Source organism: Heloderma suspectum, chromosome 6 (genome assembly GCF_057233095.1).
Source record: "Heloderma suspectum isolate Gila_16-S chromosome 6, 16-S_ref, whole genome shotgun sequence".
Taxonomy (NCBI): domain Eukaryota; kingdom Metazoa; phylum Chordata; class Lepidosauria; order Squamata; family Helodermatidae; genus Heloderma; species Heloderma suspectum.
The window spans coordinates 88,827,418-88,847,259 of record NC_139463.1 but is presented as its reverse complement, the minus strand read 5'-3'; the positions used below and the strand labels follow the sequence as shown (position 1 = coordinate 88,847,259).

The 19,842-nt window shown below is 44.4% G+C and overlaps 1 protein-coding gene across 1 annotated transcript in view; it reads left to right on the top strand.

Annotated features, from left to right (window-relative positions):
- The first annotated feature begins 11,232 nt into the window (after positions 1 to 11,232).
- Positions 11,233 to 19,842, top strand: part of LOC146341757 (vomeronasal type-2 receptor 26-like) — a 28,482-nt gene continuing 19,872 nt past the window's right edge. Inside the window, exon 1 of the mRNA XM_084807656.1 lies at positions 11,233 to 11,520. Coding sequence (XP_084663782.1) covers positions 11,233 to 11,520 — 288 coding nt within the window. The remainder of the gene's footprint in view (positions 11,521 to 19,842) is intronic.

The following is a 19,842-nucleotide window of genomic DNA, read 5'->3' as shown; positions in this document are numbered from 1 at the left end:
TCACATATGACATAGATATAGGGTTATGGTCTGAAAATGATCTTGGTAGAACTTGTATTTTGCCAGTATTTGTAGCAAGCTGTTTAGTTGTCAAAATCATATTAATCCTTGAAAAAGATTTATGTCTTTCTGAAAAATATGTATATTCTTTTGAGTTTCCACTTTTATCTCTCCATATCTACTAAAGCCAAATTGTCCATCAATTCAAAAAAACTCTTAGGTAATTTCCCTTGATTACACTTAATTTTTTTCTCTGATATTCTATCAATTTGAGGTGCAATCACCCCATTCCAATCTCCCATTAAACACCAACTGTCAAAAGTTTAGGGATGGCGGAGAATTTCTCCCCGAAACTTTGGGGGGCCGAGCGCCAACGTGTTCGGCCCCCCGAACAAGTTTTGGGGAGAAATCCTCCGCACCCCCCTGCCCCCCGCACCCCACCCCAGGACGGGACTTACCTTCGCCGAATGTCCCTCCCGGCGGCGGGTCCGGCCGGCGGTTCAGCGGGTGTTCGAGTGGGGCGGGAGCGGCAGCTGGTCTTTTGACCAGCTGCTGCCGCCGCCATTCCAATAAAAGAAAAAAAAAAACGCCCCCGTGATAGGCTACGTGATGATTAACGTAGCCTATCATGGCTAGATTTGCAAAGTCAGCCATGATAGGCTACGTAAATCGTCATGTAGCCTATTACGGGTGACTTTAAAAAAAAAAAAGCATGTACGCTATTTGTGTTGCCCTTATTTTTGCCGTACTCTATGTAAACATTTACGTAGACTACAGCGACTAAATAAGGAACGCGAATGGTGGCTCCCTATGGGGGCCGCCATTAGCGTATGTGCTTTTTTTTTTTTAAGTCACCCGTGATAGGCTACGTGACGATTAACGTAGCCTATCACGGCTGACTTTGCAGATCTAGCCATGATAGGCTACATTAATCGTCACGTAGCCTATCACGGGGGCGTTTTTTTTAAAAAAAACAACAACAATGGAGTTCGCGGCCAGGCGAGGCGGGAAGCCTCCTCCCTGGCCTGAATTTCGGCCGGGCGAGTGGGGAAGCCTCCTCCCCGGCCTGAATTTCGGCCGGGCGAGGTGGGAAGCCTCCTCCCCGGCCTGAATTTCGGCCAGGGCGAGGTGGGAAGCCTCCCCCCCCCAGCCTGAACTTCGCGGGGGGAGCAGCGAAGCACCTCCCCCCACCGTGAACAAGCTTCGACGAAAGGTAAGTGCCTTTCATCCACCCCTACAAAAGTTAGATCCACGATTATGGATCTGAGATCCTCATAAAATTCTGCTTTGTGGCCCTTAGGTGCATAAACGCCTAAAATCAACTTTGATACACCATTCAGTGTAATTTTAACTCTCAAAAATGACCTTGTTCATCTGACAATACCAGTTCCGGTCCCAAATATGGCTTAATATATAAAACAACTCCATCTTTCTTTTTTTTTGGCTTGCAGTTATAAACTCTTCACCTATATTTTATTAATTAAATATTTGGTATCTTCTTTCTTAATATGAGTTTCTTGTAAGCATATTATGTCATGTTTCAATTTTTGTAAATAGTAAAATATTTTCTTTCTCTTATGAAGAGCATTTGCCCCATTAATGTTCCAAGTTAAAATTTGTAATCCATTTTTTAGGAGATATAAAATTAAAGTACATTTTTAATTTCTTCCTGTTGTACCCTGTGTACTGTCCTCTTCTTGTGCTTCAGGTTGTAGATCTGTCCAATCTTTTCCATAAGTTCGAAGGAACTCTCTTGCTTTTTGAACTGAGTTCAACTTAAATCTCTGTTCTCTGTAAGAGAAGACCACACCTTCTGGGAATTCCCATCTAAACAAGATCTTTTTCTATTTCAAGATTGTTGTTAAAAATGCATAATTTCTCCTTTTCCTCAGAAATCTTCCAGGAATTTCTTTTATGATGATAAACTCTTTGCCCACCATCTTTGCACTTGTTTAGTTTTATAGTGTTTCTGAAGAATTGAATCCCTTGTAGTTTTCTTTACAAAATGGACAATAACATAGGGTTGGCAGAGAATTTCTCCCCGAAACTTCAGGGGGCCGAGCACCAACGTGTTCGGCCCCCCGAACAAGTTTTGGGGAGAAATCCTCCGAAACCCCCCCCGCCCCACGAACCCCCCCCGGGACGGGACTTACCTTCACCGAATGTCCCTCCCGGTGGTGGGTCTGGCCGGCGGTTCGGCGGGTGTTCGAGCGGGGCGGGAGCGGCAGCCGGTCTTTTGACTGGCTGCCGCCGCCACCATTGCAATCAAAGAAAAAAAAAACGCCCCCTGATAGGCTACGTGATGATTCACGTAGCCTATCACAGCTAGATTTGCAAAGTCAGTCATGACAGGCTACGTCAATCGTCACGTAGCCTATCACGGGTGACTTTAAAAAAAAAAAAAAGCGCGTATGGATAATGGCGGCCCCCATAGGGAGCCGCCATTCCCGTTCCTTATTTGGTCGCTGTAGTCTACGTAAATGTTTACGTAGACTACGGCGAAAATAAGGGCAACGCTATTTGTGTTGCCCTTATTTTCACCGTAGTCTACGTAAACATTTATGTAGACTACAGCGACTAAATGAGGAACGCGAATGGCGGCTCCCTATGGGGGCCGCCATTAGCGTACGCGCTTTTTTTTTTTAAAGCCACCCGTGATAGGCTACATGACGATTGATGTAGCCTATCACGGTTGACTTTGCAGATCTAGCCGTGATAGGCTACGTGAATTGTCACGTAGCCTATCAGGGGGTGTTTTTGTTTTTGTTTTAAACGTTCGCGTTTGCGGCCGGGGCGAGGCGGGAAGCCTCCCCCCCCCGGCCTAAACTTCACGGGGGGAGCAGCGAAGCACCTCCCCCCCACCGTAAACGTCCTTCGACGACAGGTAAGGGACTTTCGTCCACCCCTACAATAACATCTCTATGTAGACCTTTTGTTTTTGCATATGTCGAATTCAGTCTATAAGACTGATCTATTTCCATTTCCATGGTTTTCTCTTCTTTACTCAGAAAGGCTGCTATAGTCTTTACCAATTCTGTTCTGAAGTCAGGTTCTTCTAGGGATGGCAAAGAATTCCACCACGGATCACGGTGAGGCTGAATGCCAGTGTATTCGCCCCCCCGAACTCCATGGTGGAATGACCTGCCACCCCCAGCCCCTCCGCGGATCCCCCCCAGGATGAGACTCACCTGGGGCGGATCTTCCGGGTGGCAGCGGCTCCGGCAGAGGCTTTGGTGACAGCGGTGGAGGTGGCGGCCGGTCTTCCGACCAGCTGCCGCCACCGCCATTTCCACTCTGGTAAAAAAAAAAGAAAGAAAGAAAATGAAAGACGTGATAGGCTACGTAAAGATTTACATAGCCTATCATGACTAGGTTAAAAAAAAAAACCCACGACGTGATAGGCTTCGTAAATCTTTACGTAGCCTACCATGGCTGAGTGGGTTAAAAAAGAAACAAACCCACGTACGCAAATGGTGGAGGCTACGGCCACCACCATTTGCGTTCCTTATGTTTGCCCTCTTAATCTACGTAAATATTTACGTAGACTATGATGGCAAAAATCAAAGGGAACGCAAATAGCATAGCGGGTGCTATTTGCGTTCCTTTTTCATTCCCCGTTTTAGCCTACGTAAATATTTACATAGGCTAAAACGGGGAATCAAAAAGGGACGCAAATAGCGCCCGCTATGCTATTTGCATTCCCCTTGATTTTCGCTGTCATAGTCTATGTAAATATTTATGTAGATTAAGAGGGCAAAAATAAGGAATGCAAATGGCAGCAGCCATAGCCGCCGCCATTTGCGTACGCAGGTGTTGTTGTTGTTTTTACCCAGAGCCCGCCGTAGCCGGAAATCCGGCTGTGGACAGCTCTGGCCTGGCCGGGCCTGGCTGGCTGCTCCATGGAGCTGCTGTGGAGCACAGCCAGCCATGGAGGATTCCAGCGGAGAGGAACGAAGCGGGGAGGAACGAGGCGAGGATTCCGGGGGGAGTGACGGAACACCTCCCCACCACCATCAACATAATCCACGAACAGGTAAGTGACTTTCGTACATCCCTAGGTTCTTAATTGCCATAACTTTCCATGACCACTCTAAAACGTAACAAGTGTTCTCTCTCTCTAAGCTCAAACCAAGCTAAGGCATCCTGCTCATGTTCTAACTCCACAATACAATTTCTGCATTATTTTCCAGTAGTTCCACTCTGTTTGTCATTATTTTAAATTCTTCTGTTCTTTGATTTAATGCAACATCTAATTTCTTAAATTTTTGTCTCAATTCTTTCTTTGTTTTTAATCTCCTCCTTTACTTCCAATACTTGCCTTTCCATCCATTTTTCTATACGTTGTTCGAAGGTACCCATCCTCTGTTCTATACGTTGTTCAGAAGTGCTCATCCTTTGTTCTATGCGTAGTTCCAAAGCCTCCATCTTTTTGCTTATAGCATCTATAATATTCTGTGTTTGTTCATCCAAGGCCATCTTTTGTATATCTTGCTTCTGCTCAGGTACCTCTTCCTTGCTTATAGATGTTACTTTCACCGATAATTTCGTAGCTCCCTTCAGAGTCTCTTTTAAAGAGCCTTTCCGGGATTCCGTATTTCTACTTGATTGTTCTGCAGGCATCTCCTAGGTATTCACTCTATTACCAGTTATTCTGATATCCCTTGATGGATTATCCAAATTCATAGTACTCATCCAATTATCTTCTTCATTACTTCTTTTATATCTGTCTGGGTATCCAGTAAGTTGTTGATTCTCCAGTGCCAAAAGTTCCTCTCAGTATCAAAAGGAGAAAAAGAGATAAAAAAAAAAGAACATGAAAAGAAAAAAGATTTTTCATCAACTGCTGGTTTTTTAACATCCAACAGGTGTCAGCAGTACTCCTTCTTTAAACAGTTGAAGTTTTAGGGGTGTACGAAACCCTGCTTACCTGGCTCTGCTGGGCTCTGCAGGTGGGGGGAGGTGCTCCGTGCCTCCCCCCAGAAGCCTGGCCGGCTCCACTCCGTGGCCAAGCCGTGGAGCCGCCGGCCGGCTCCAGCCACCTGCAGCCAGACATCCGGCTGCTGGGCAGCCCTGCAGGGATGCAAATGGCGGCTGTCATAGCTGCCATCATTTGCATCCCTGCAGTGAGCCGTGATAGGCTACGTAAATACTTACGTAGCCTATCACGGCAGGGGAGAAACCCCAGCGTACGCAAATGGTGGTAGCTGACGCCATTTGCATACGCTGGGTTTTTTTTCCCCATGCCGTGATAGGCTATGTAAATACTTACACATCCTATCATGGCATGGGGGAAAAAAACCCCAGCGTACGCAAATGGTAGCTGCCACCATTTGCATACCCTGGGGATTCCTCCCCCCACCATGATAGGCTGCGTAAATACTTATGTAGCCTATCACGGCCTCTGCAAATGGTGTCCCTGCATTACCCGTGATAGGCTACTTAAGTATTTATGTAGCCTATCACAGCTGAAGAAGGAGGAATCTAATGGTGGCCACAGGATGGCTGCCATTCGCACAGCAGCGCGGATGGGAGCAGGTAAGTGCTCCATTTTGCATGCCTTTTGTGGGGTGGGGGCAGCGGGCACTTCATCCCGTGTGCCTTTCGTGGGTTGGGGAGGCGGGGGCTTCATTCTGCAATGGTTTTCGGGGGGCCGAATGCACTGGCATTCGGCCTCACCGAGATCCGTCACAGAATTCTCTGACATCCCTATGATGTTTTTTCCAACCTGTTCCAGGCTTCCTGCCAAAAATTTATTTGTTTTGGGTTCCTCGCTTTCTCAAGGTCATGTTGGGGAAGCAAGCAGCTGGACAAAAACATAGCTTTCAGCCATATAAATTCAAACATGAAAAATTTCAAACACTGATTTAAGGAAATAGAATGTTAATCAGACTGTAATACTTATTCAAAAATGCAAACAGTCTTAGTACTCTTTCCTTTTTCTTCTTTTGAAAAGATCTCTTGAACTAAATTCAGTTTATAGGAGTCTGCAACTCCTTGATTTTAATTCAGGTTAGATTTATACAACACTTTTTGCTGTGCAAGTGGTGCTTTCCAGTAATTTAAGTTTCCAAATACTAACTAAAATTGGAGGTCGCCCTCCTTATGTTATTGTAATTAATTAAGAGTTTCAGAACAGCATTTCAGTAGGTGTTTATCTCTACCTTAGCTTTGAGCCTCTTTGCATCCTCTGCAAAGACAGCTTTTCTTCTAAGATTTCAACTGGATGGTACTGCAGGCTTCCCCTAAATTTTCCAGGGGAAAAAGAAATGTTCCTCAACCTTTTCACAGCTGTTTGAAGGAAGTGACCCCTGGAGCCCCACAAGTCACTGCCAGGTAGGGATGTACGCAAGTCACTTACCTTTAGCGGATTATGTTGATGGTGGGGGGGAGGCGTTCCGTCCCTCCCCCTGGAATCCTCGACGCTGGGGGGAGGCACTCTGTTCCTCCCCCCCGGAATCCTCCGTGGCAGGCTGTGCTCCACAGCAGCTCCATGGAGCAGCCGGCCAGACCCAGCCAGGCCAGAGCCGTCCGCAGCCAGATTTCCGGCTGTGGAGGGCTCGGGGGGGGGGGAACGCATACACAAATGGTGGTGGCCGCCATTTGCATTCCTTATTTTTGCCATCTTAATTAACGTAAATATTTATGTAGACTAAGGTGGCGAAAATAAGGGGAACGCAAATAGCAAAGCGGCCCAAAATAAGGAACACAAATGGCAGCAGCCGTAGCCGCCGCCATTTGCGTATGCTTTTTTTTTTTATCCAGACGTTTTAGGCTATGTAAAAACTTAGTAAAAACTAAGTCTCATCCCAGGGGGGATCTGCAGGAGGGTGGGGGGTGGCAAGCTGTTCCACCACAGATTTCAGGGGGGCGAATGCACTGGCATTCGGCCTCACCGAGATCTGTGGTGGAATTCTCTGCCATCGCTACTGCCAGGACGACATGGCTCCTTGAAAGAAAGAAAAAATCTGGCGGGGGGGGAACTAGAATTGCTCTCTAAATTAGTTAAATCCTGTTTTAAAGGCTTTTAGGTTGGTCTCCAGATCTAATTTATATAACAGGATTGTTTTAAGGATTCCTTGGACAATGTATATGAAGCAGATGCAAACACTGTAAATTACTTTAGAAATGCTAGCTGTTATGTAGATGGTATTAAAGCAGCTGGCACATATGTTCAGAGGACTAAATAGCTACAGTTTCCATATGGCTTTGACTATGTACTCTGTGATAGAAGGAAATGCAGAGTGTTGACAATGTGCATTACAGTCCTGCCTGTCATACAGAACATCCCATAGCAATGTCAGAACTCATTCATTTCAACCATTTCCACCACTGAGATTGCAACTGACCGACTGGTCTGCATGAAAAGCATCCCCAGAGGACTTCCTTGCCAGCTTTGCTGAAGATAGCACACGTTGTGGCTGGGAGACGCAACTTGTGGCCCTCCAGATGATTTGATGTACAACTCCCATCACCTCTCTCCATTGCCTATGCTGGCTAGGGCTGATGGGAAGCCAAGGCTGGACCATCTGGAGAGACCGAGGTTGCCCATCTGTACTCTAGGAGGAACTTACCAACAGAGCAGAGGCTCTGTAAAAGACTTCAACCATCATCCTATTTCATTTTCTATTTGTAACGAACACCTTAAATACATTCCTCTGTTTCATGAGAGTGTCTAATTCTGTGAAGCAACAATTGTTTAGAGTCTTGCATCCAACAGATGTCTGGTGGGTGGAGGAACCTCATTGGCATTTTCTTCCAGAAAATAATGACTGATATGAACATGCTGAAGGGATTTGCTTTGAAAAATAAAACAACCCTAATGTAAATGGAGGAAAGAAATTGTTGGCTGTCCCAAATACTGCAAATATGATGAAAAGTATGGTGAAAGGAAAAGGAACTAAGGATGTATGAAAGTCACTTACCTTTTCGATGGGGTGATTCATGGTGGGGGGGAGGCACTCCGCCCTCCCCCCAAAATCCTAAACTGTCCGGCACCACTGGCCAGGGCCATCCACAGTTGGAGTTCCGGCCGCGGACGGCCTGCTGCAGATGCAAATGGTGGCTGCCATAGCAGCCGCCATTTCCGTCCTACGAAGCTGCCATGATAGGCTGTGTAACTATTTAGGTAGCCTATCTCAGCAATCCAAAAAATCCCAACAGTGTACGCAAATGGTGTCAGCTGAGGCGGCCACCATTTGCGTTCCCTATTTTGAGCCATTTTAGCCTACGTGAATATCTACATAGGCTATTACGGTGAAAAAAAGACAATGCAAATAGCATCGTGGGCGCCATTTCCATTCCTTTCCCCCCCCTCCATTTTAGCCTACGTAAGTATTTACATAGGCTATTACGGCGAATGAAAAGGAACGCAAATAGCGCCCACTACGCTATAAATATAACATAAATATTTACGTAGGCTAAAATGGCTCAAAATAGGAAATGCAAATGGCGGCCACTGCAGCCACCGCCATTTGCATCTGCTGTTTTTTTTGGGGGGGGGCTTGTCATGATAGGCTACGTAAATACATATGTAGCCTATCACGGCCCCCGTGATATTAGCTGTGATAGGCTACGTAAGTATTTACGTATTCCTTAAATACGTATTTATGTATTCCTTCCAGCCATGCCAGAACCGTCCGCGGCCGGATTTCCAGCCATGGAGGGCTCTGGGGAAAAAAAACAACCCGCATACACAAATGGCGGCGGCTACAGCCGCCGCCATTTGTGTTCCTTATTTTTGCCGTCTTAATCTACGTAAAGATTTACATAGACAAAGACAGCCTTTTTTTTTTTTTACCCAGTCGTTTTAGGCTGTGTAAAACTTAAATGTTCCTATGTTAAAACTTAAACGTATGTAAACATTTACGTAGCCTATCATGGTGTTTTTTAAAAATCTAGCTGTGATAGACTACGTAAATCTTTACATAGCCTATCACTTTTTTTTTTTTTTAACTTGGAAATGGCGGCGGCCGGTCGGAAATGGAGCCGCCGTCGCCAGGGACATTCGCACAAGGTAAGTCCCGTCCCGAGGGGGGCGGCGGGGCAGACCATTTCTCCACCAATTTTGGGGGGCCAAATGCACTGGCATATAGCCTCCCCGAGATTCGTGGACAAGTTCTCTGACATCCCTACGGCCAGGGCCGTCCGCAGCCGGAGTTCCGGCCGCTTCCGGGCTGCTGCATCTGCAAATGGCGGCCGTTGTAGCGTATATATAAATACATAAATACTTTATGTATTTATAAATACATAAAGTATTTATGTAGCCTATCACAGCAAAAGGCAGGGACGCAAATGATGTAAATACTTGCGTAGCCTATTACGGCAAACAGCAGGGGTGCAAATGGTGTAGTGGCCACCATTTGTGCCCCTGCTCTTTGCCGTGATAGGCTACATAAGTATTTATGTAGCCTATCACCAACAAAGCCAGGCAGGCAAATGGCAGCCGCTACAATGGCCTCCACTTGCGGCTGCAGCAGCCCAGCAGTGGCTGGTAGACCAGCTGGAGCTGCCACCACCACCACTACTTTCTCCGCCGCCACCGCCACCACCTCCACTGCATCTGCCACCAGGTAAGCTCTGTCCTGGGGGGATTCTGAGGGGTGGCAGTGGGGGGAGGCCATTCCGTCACGGATTCCGGGGGCCGGACACTAAAGAAGTCCTGGAGTCCATGGCGGAATTCTCTGACATCCCTTCCAAGCACTCTGTGGATCTCAAAAACCTAGGGTAAGAAAGGCCCATTATGTTTCCAGGTTACCTGGTGCAGAAAATACATGCCCAGACAACATAAAGGCAGCTGTTTAAAAGATGTTGACCTCACAGATTCTTTACAGCAAAGGAGGATCTCAGGTTTCCCTCCCCCCCTTATGTCACAGGGATTTTCTCTGGTGTGCAAGGGGCCAAAAAAATCAGCTGTGACTTTCTTAGGGAGGATTAAAGTAGGGACAATATTGTTACAGGCAGCATTCAAGGAGAATTAGAGATCTCAGAGAATGTCACGCAATGTAGAATACTGCTGCTACACATAATTGAGAAGAGCAACCAATGGTAGTTTTTCTTTACGAAGTAGGGGTGTATGAGATATTTCTTTCAGTTCTTTTTTTTAAAATACAGAATTTGCCCAGTTTGCATTTTCTGGAGCAAACACATGCTCAGAAACAATCTGTAGAAGTCTGTACGTTTTCATGCTAGAAGAAAAAAAAGGTTCGCAAATTAATATGAACTTAGGTCAGAACGAGCTTTGAGTTGGAATTCAAATAATTTTGGCAAGCTCATGTTTTGCACATCTCTATTTTAAGGTAAAGGAGGAGGAGATTAAATGTATTACCCTCTGTCAACTAGTTTTAAATTCGACATCTTTGCTTGACATCATAAAATACAACACAACACAACAACAATCACATGATAAGTCACCGAAGCCATGTTTTGAGGTTATCTAGAAGGGGAACATCATTCCAAGAAAGCATAAAAGGAATCATTTAACAAGATGATGACATCCCAAGAACTGTAAATCAAAAGTGGATGTCAACTCAAGTTTTTGTTTTTTGTTTTTCTGTTGTTTCATACATATTTTCTATGGTGCAAATTTTTTAATTAATCATGTTTGACTATGTTTGGGGGAGGTTATGTCAGGGACTGTGTTAGTGCGGAAAGAATACCAGGAGCAGCAGAGCTGAAATAATGCCATGCAATGTTGTATACTGAATTAATGGATTAATTGATGAATGGATGAATCTTTTATTTACAATCACCTGACCATGAGCAAAAGATACAGAAATGCATAACAATGAAATATGTTGTTCTACATCATAAAATTAAGTCACAATGCCATAGAAGATCTAGTGAAAATAGCAATGTTTAAAATTTTAGCAACTCGTTCGGTAATTCATCTGTTGGATCCTTCGAGTAAGATTCACATAAGAGATTGAGTAATTGGAAGTATCAGGGCAGATCTGACACCTTGATAGTAACAGCAATTGAACAAAACATTTATTACAGATTCCACTCTAACGTTGTTGCAAGGTCAACATCTCTCCTTTACTTGGAATATCTTCCAGTGAAGAGTTTAGAGGGTAAAACATTAAGCCAGGCCAAAGAGTGCTTCTGCTTCGACATATAATTCAGGAGAGCAACCAGTGGCCCATCAGAGATCATCATGGCTGTAAGAAATTGTCTAAGATGCTTCAGCTATTCTTATTGTTTTATTACATGGTATGTATATTTTATTGCAGTATGATGCCAAAGAACTACCAGCATATCTTAGCCTTGGTGTTCGCTGTAAAGGAGATCAATGAAAATCCCACAGTCTTACCTAATGTGACAATTGGGTTTCACATCTATGAGAGCTACTACAACCCACAGATAACTAAGATGGGCACCCTTGGTCTGCTTTCTTCACCGCATAGATTCTACCCCAACTATGAGTGTGATGTGCAGAACAATTTGATAGCCATCATTGGGGGAATGTACCCTCTCATCTCTCTTGACATTGCCACAATCTTGGAGAATTACAAGACTCCACAGGTAGGTTTGTAGACATGAGTAGGTATCTCCATTCCAAAATGGCAGAAGGAACAGGCCTTTTGACGCCTTTATGCAAAGCTTTAGAGCTGCAGGCAGACAAGATAGGCAGTCACTATTTCTGCAAGGCAAAATAAGAAGGAAAGGAAAGGTTCCTCCTGTGCAAACACTGAGTCATGTCTGATCCCTAGAGGGACGCCACTTAAGCAGGTGTTTTCATGGCAGACTATAGCAGGATGGTTTGCCATTGTCTTCCCCAGTCATGACTACCTTTCCCCCAGCAAGCTGGGTACTCATTTTACCAACCTCGGAAGGATGGAAGTCTGAGTCGACCTGAGCTGGCTACCTGGGACCCGCTGGGATTGAACTCAGGTCGTCGGGAGAGTTTCGGTTGCAATACTGCCCCCTGCTCTCTGTGCCATATTAGGCCCTAAGGCAAAATAAGTGACTGTTTAATTGGTATTTGGTGCCAAAGATGAGAGAGAACCCAAGGCAAATGAATCAAGTATTGACATTTGGCATTTCCCATAGCTGCCAGTTTCCTCTGGTATTTGACCACTGTGCCCCAGAGAGAGGAGACAGTTAGGCAGAAGCTGAGTCTTTGGCAGTAGTAGGCATTTGACCCCAGCACCCCACAGAGTGGGAGAGAGGCCGGTTTAGCTGATGTTTGTGCACTGCAACCCACTGAGTTACTGGAGAAGAGAGAAAGGGAGAGGCCGACTCTGTAGCTGGCATTTGCCTGCAAGTCCCCATAGCTAGAGAAAGAGCCATGGCAGGCACAGTTCGGAAGACATTTGACTGTGGCAGTTCTCCTCTTCCCCATACATGCAGGATTCAGAAGGCAGAGTACTGCTTGCAGTTCCCCCAGCACCAGCACCTAGAATCTCCTCTGTAGGGATGAGGGAGAAATCCTCCATGGACCCCAGTGAGGTCAGATTCAAAAGAATCTGGACGCCAAGGGTCCATGGAGGATTGGAAGACTTACCTTCGCCTCCTGGAGGAATCCTCGCCGGTGGGATCTTCCCCGCCGGCTGGCTCCGGAGCGCCATTGATATGGCCGCCATTGCCGTATCGCTGGCTGGACATATTGACTGTGGATGCAAATGGCAAATGGCCATAAATGGCTGCATTTAGCTTAAACTAAGACCTTTACAGCTGCAAATGGCATAGTTGATGCCATTTGCATCCGCAGTCAATCCACCTAGCCAGCAATATGGCAATCGATGGCGTCCATATCGCTGGTGCTCTGGATCCGGTGGCTCTGCAGAATTGCCATGGAGCAGGGCTGGCCAGCTAGGATTCCAGGGGGGAGGGAGGGATCACCTCCCCCCACTGCGGACACCTCCCTGTACCCGGAGGTAAGCATTCCACCCATCCCTACATTCCTACATATTAGGAATGGTAACCAAGCATATTTCTTTAACAATCATTATGCAACCTCAGCCTAATATTTTGTAAATTATTTCCCTCAATAAATATCTACACTTTGTTTTCATTTTTTTCAAAAAAAAAAAATCTCTAGTGTTGTTTTCAGCCCTATCCCTATGGCATAGGAACCAGGTTACTGAGTTTCTTTGAACTATGGAGGGTTTATTTTGGTGGCAGAAATTTAAGATATTATACCTGATGGAGTATTCCCTAATGCTGAGGTCTAATTAGGAACTTTAGTAAAAAAAAAAAAACGTGCAATAAGTTTCATAAGTTTTCTTCCTTTTCTGTTCTGTTCTGTTCTGTTCTTTTCTAAAAGCAGTATAGGTTGGATAACCCATGTGCTGTTTGATTGCATCTGGTGAAAGTAATGGGATAACAAACTTTTTCTTGGACAACTCCAGATGTTTTGGACTTCAGCACTCATCAGCCTTGGCAAGCATGGCCAATCGTTAGGAATGCTGGGAGTTGTAGTCCAAAATATCTGGATCACAACATGTTGGGGAAGGCTGACATATATGTTTCTCTCACATATGGATTTTAGAGCTACATTCCTCGACTGCTACAACATCTGAGATGGGTCTGTTAACTTTTTTTGCCTTTGTCATTTGAAAATCTGTCCTGGGTGCCACCTTAAAATGCCTGCCATTGCCCTGGCTAGCCACAAAGAACAAATAAATGGCTTTTACTTGTACTTTCTGAGTAGAGGGTGAGATTTGAGTCCCAACACACAGAAAAACTCCTTTGAGTGAAGCTTTCTGAGCCAACAAACACCTATTCCTTCCATTTTTTTTTTTCTGATCTTAATCTGCCATCCATTTCCCATATTCCTTTTTCTCTCACACCCTGGATCACTACCTGAAACTCTGACTGGGCTTGCACAACACCCCAATCCACACTTAGTGATTGAGAGTGGACTGTTTTTGAACCGTAGGCTCTCCGTTGAACCATGAGTTACAGTGTTTTCTGAACCCAGGATATTTTCTGCAGAGTGACTTGTTAACCATGCAGTGTGCCATATTTTTTTCTTGAAAAAGCCACCTTCAGAACCCCTGGTTCATTTTTGGGTTCACAGATGAACTCATCCACTGTATAAAAAAAAAAAAAGGCAAACTCCATGTTAGGCATATGTAGAAAAGGAATTGCTCTCTTTACGCACACACCCATGTGCCACAGCTTAGCAGACAGCAGTAACAGGGGCCGCATCTGAACATCTGCAGCTCTGCATTTACAAAAGGATTGTTTCAAGCCACCCTGCAGAAAATGTCCTGGATTCAGAAAACAAAAGTCCCGTTCAACAAAAACCCACACTGAACCACTGAGTGTGGGTTAGCGTGTCATGTGAACAATCTCTCTCTCTCTCACACACACACACACACACACACACACACACGCTAGGGATAGGCAGATTCCCTACCTTCTGGTCCATGGGGAAACCACTCAGATGGGAGAGGCGATCTGATCCTCCCGCCGGAATCCTCTGGAACCAGCTTCTCTCTGCAGCTATTCTGCGGAGCTGCACGCCAGCTCCGTATCACTGTGAGGAATGAATACAGCCACAAATGGCGTAATGGGTGCCACTTATGGCCATTAAGCACTTATTGCTGCCATATGTGGCTGCAGTTAGGTTAAACTAAGGGCTTGATGGCCACAAGTGGCATCCACTACACCATTTGCGGCTGTATTCATTCCTCACAGCGATACAGAGCCAGCATTTGGCTCCACGGAATTGCTGCGGACAAGAACTGGCTCCAGAGGATTCTGGCAGGGGGTGGAGGTAAGTGATCCATTCCGCCGTAGACTCTGGAGGCCAGACTCTTTTGAATCTGGCCTCATTTGGGTCCGCAGCAGAATTCTCCACCATCCCTAACACACACAGACACACACACCAGGTCACAACCCATACACATCTGTACACACACTCTCTCTTTTCCCCTGGATCAGCACCAGTGCAAATTCCCTCCATCCCTCCCTCTCTTACACACACATCACAGATGAACCCATCCATTCACATGTGCACGTGTGCACGCGCGCGCACACACACACACACACACACACACACACAGGCAAGGACCCCTTGTGCGGATAATGCATACATGTCTGCATAGACACAAGTCCTGCCTTTCTCCTCTTCTCTGAAACCACATGAAAAACCACAATTGCTGCCTTCCAAGATCCCTCCAAAATCCCTCCTCTCAGAATCATCTCAACACCTTAATCCCCATCCATTCAATCATAGAAGCACTCCACCCTCCCCAATTCCCTATGTTGCTCCAGCTGGCTCCTCCAACAACCTGCCCGGCTTCCCATTGGTTCACTGACCATGCTAGATGCTTCCCCAGCAACCTGGTGGCTTACTGGTGCCCTTTCTACCTCTCCATAGCTCTTTCCCCAGTAGTAGCAGGGATCCCATCTTCTTTTTTCCTTTCCTTTTTCCTGGTGGCTGGCATGCTGAAGAGGACATTGTTGGCCTGCAGCCCTCCACCATCTTAATTTCCTAAGAATTTCTCTGAGCCCCATGTGCAGCCCTGTGGCATTCCTGGGAAATAAAGAGGGCAGTGCCGGGAAGCCCTCATCTCACTTTGAGACATTCCCAGCTGCTTGGAAGTCATTTTAATGTTCTTCTGTGTGGGAGGTATTGTGTGTCTGTGGTTGTTGTTATAGTTGTTGCTGTTTTGACACCCAAGACGGTTAAAGAGCACACATCTAACATATCTCTGCTTCCCTCCCCGCCATTCCATAGTTCACAACTGGTTCTACATTTTTGGTATTTTAGAGCAAAGAAAATCAACACAAAACCCTATTTACCAGCCCTGATAAAAACAAATGTTCTGGGCCTGTGCAGTATTGCATGTTAAACTCAGTTAAATGATAGCACTGTCATGTTGTTGTTGTTCAGTCATTCAGTCGTGTCCGACTCTTCATGATCCCATGGACCATAGCATGCCAGGCCTCCCTATCCTGCGCTTTCTCCCGGAATGTGCTCAAGTTCATATTCATTGCATCGGTGATGCTATCTAGTCATCTCATCCTCTGCTGTCCCCTTCTCCTTTTGCCTTCAGTCTTTCCCAGCATCAGGGTCTTTTCCACAGAGTTTTCTCTTCGCATTAGGTGGCCAAAATATTTGGGCTTCAGCTTCAGTATCTGTCCTTCCAATGAGCAGTCAGGGTTGATTTCCTTTAGGATGGACTGATTTGACCTCCTTGCAGTCCAGGGCACTCGTAAGAGTCTTCTCCAGCACCACAGTTGGAAAGCATCAATTCTTCGGCGCTCAGCCTTCCTTATAGCCCAGCTCTCACAGCCATACATTACTACTGGGAAAACCATAGCTTTGATTAGACGGACCTTTGTCGGCAAGGTGATGTCTCTGCTTCTTACTATGCTGTCTATGTTTGCCATAGCTTTCCTCCCAAGGAGCAAGCGTCTTTTAATTTCATGGCTGCAGTCACCATCTGCAGTGATCTTGGAGCCCAAGAAAATAAAATCTGTCACTGCTTCCATTTCTTCCCCTTCTGTATGCCAGGAAGTGATGGGGCCAGATGCCATGATCTTCGTTTTTTTAATGTTGAGTTTCAAACCAGCTTTTGCACTCTCCTCTTTCACCCTCAACAAGAGGCTCTTTAGATCCTCTTCACTTTCTGCCATTAGGGTGGTATCATCTGCATATCGGAGGTTGTTGATAATTCTCCCGGCAATCTTAATTCTGACCTGTGATTCATCCAACCTGGCGTTTCTCATTATGTACTCTGTATATAAGTTAAATAAGCAGGGTGACAATATGCAGCCTTGTCGTACTCCTTTCCCAATTTTGAACCAATCGGTTGTTCCATGTCCGGTTCTTACTGTTGCTTATTGACCCTTGTACAGGTTTCTCAGGAGACAGGTAAGGTGGTCTGGTACTCCCATCACTTTAAGAATTTTCCACAGTTTGTTGTGATCCACACAATCAAAGGCTTTAGCATAGTCAATGAAGCAGAAATAGACATTTTTCTGGAATTCTCTTGGTTTCTCCATGATCCAGAGAATGTTGGCGATTTGATCGCTAGTTCCTCTGCTTCTTCGAAACCCAGCTTGTACTTCCTGTAGTGTCAGTTCACATACTGCTGAAGCCTAGCTTTTAGGATTTTGAGCATCACCTTTGCCTTGTATGATATAATGATGGTAGTCATACGTTGGGATACTGAGGATGACTTGGAGCAATCCTAAATGTCTAAAAATGTCATTAAGTAAAAGTTATACTAGATCAATAATGTTAATAAGAAATGGAAGCAGCAGCTATGCTAGAAATCATACAGAAGAGATTAAACAAAACAAAAATCATTTCCCGTCCATGGCTTTCATTCTTAATACCAGATAGTCCCAAGTGGGGCTCATCAGTATATTGGGATTGTCCAGTTACTTGTCCATTCATAAAATACATCTATGTTCTATTTCAGCTCACTACTGGTCCTTTTTCTGCAGCACGGGGTGACAAATCTCTATTCTATTATTTATACCAGATGGTCCCAAATGATGCACATCAGTACAGAGGGATTGTCTAGTTACTTGTGCATTTCAAGTGGACATGGATTGGGCTCTTTACTACTGATAGTATCCATGGCGAACGGCATTTGCAGAAATTACTGCCAATGCTTTCACAGGGCGGCATCTGTGTTGCCTTTGTAGAAAAATTCCAAGTCTTCAAAAAAAAAAAAAGAGAAAAGGCAGGGTCATTGCACAGTGAATTGGAATATAGTTCTGTTTTCATGGAAAAAAAGGCCAGTGTATTTCTTGATGATTCTTCAAATCCATCTATAATTAAAATAAACTCACTCCTTATAGCAGTGCTGGATTCACCTATAAGTAAGGTGTGGGTTATGACAACATACTGGGATTTCACATCAAGCACCAGTCTAAGAGGTCATGATATACAATCCCTCCATGGTATGCTATCCTTTGCAGTTCACTCAAAGGAACCATTGGGATTCAGGCAATTTCTTCAGAGTGTAAATCCTTCCTGGGCAAAAGAAGATGGCTTTATCAAGGTATTCTGGGAGAAGACCTTCAATTGTTCATTGAAAAGAACCTTTGAGAGTGAAGCATTCCAGAAAGACTGCAGTGGAAAGGAGAAACTGGAGAGCCTTCCTGGAACTGTCTTTGAAATGGGTATGACTGGTCACAGCTACAATGTGTACAATGCAGCCCTTGCTGTGGCACATGCTCTACATTCCAGGCATACATCAACATCCAAATACAAATTATGGAGGTCTGGAAGAAAGCTGGAGCCCTGGAATGTGCTGGCCTGGCAGGTATTTTTAATCAAAAGCAAATCTCTTTTATATGTTAGTTGTTAACAGAATCAAGACACATATAAACTATATTACAATGCTATGGATCTTTCAGTTCCACAATGTATCCTGTTAGGAATATGATCAATTTATGGTTGACAAAAATAACAAGTCCTTTGGTAACAAGCATTCAAAAATACTGGCTAGAGTGCTTAAAATGACACAAATGAAATCTAAAATATATTCAATAAGTAGATATAATGGCACCTTAATAGTTTATCATATGCAAATTAACTCCCTCTTTGCAGATTTTTATGCACAGCTATATCATACAACCTCCCCAAGTGTGGACCTTATAAATAAGTATTGGAAGAAGAGTGGCATTGCTCCAATTAACAAAAGCCAACCAAAACTGTTGAACAGAGACATATCACTAGAGGAGGTTGAGCAAACCATCAAACATTTGAAATATAATAGAGATTCTGATCCTGAGAGATTTGGAAGTTCATTTTATAAATAAATAAAAGCATAAGGATTTATTGAGTCCTAGACTTGCTCAGCTTTTTTCTAAAATCTGCGAGGGAGAAGATCCCCCAGGTACCTGGAAGACATCTAGTTTAATAATAATGCCAAAACTTGGAAAACACAATACAAAGGTGAGATCCTGTTGCCCCATTATATTACTTAAACAGGATAAAAAAATAATAATTGATTTTAGTTCAATGATTAAATAAGGTGGTAGGCAATTTAATTCATGTATATCCGACTGGATTTATTCCTCAAAGAGGAATAATGCATTAGATCTAATATATTAGATCTAATACAATGGGGTTAAATGTTATTTATGATGCAACCAAAACAGGCCACCCACTGTCATTAATTTTGCTCAACATATTCAAGGCCTTTGACTGTCTTGAGCGGCAGTATTTGGTAAGAGTCTTGAATGATTATCAGTGAGGAACCAAAGTTGTGACTGCAATTTCCAAACTCTATGCTACTAGAAAAGCAACCATGTGTAGTAACAATGTGCACTGTCCAAATATCATTTTGGAATGGGGAACAAAAGAGGGCTGTGCCCTGTCACCTCTGCTCTTCACCCTTTCCCTGGAACCGTTGACTAATATTAGTCATCAACATTCTGGCATTGCTAGATACAGGGGATGGAGTGAAAAACATGTGATAAACATCTGTGCAGATGACATAACAATCATGCTGGGGGATCCATGCCAATCATCTCTACTTTAAAAGAAGAATCTGGAGGAAGAATTAGAAAATTGTAGGCAAGTGGCAAGTTAAAAAGTTACTCATGAAAAATCCACTATCATGTCATGCAACATTCACCCCAGTCATCAACATTGTACTAGCCATGCTTTCAGAACTCCAGTTTGCAGAACCTCCTTCAGATACCTGGGAATTCATATTCCCAGGAAAACTAGCAAATTATTTAAAATAAATTATGGCTTTCTTATAAAAAAACAAACAAAAAACTATGACCAGGGACCTAAAGAAATGGTGCAAAGTGAACCTGTCAATTTTAGGTTGAATTGCTGCAACTCAAATATCCATGATTCCTTTTAAAAAATTATTATTATTTCAGGTCTTTCCCATCCTCCTCCAGCCAAAGACTCGA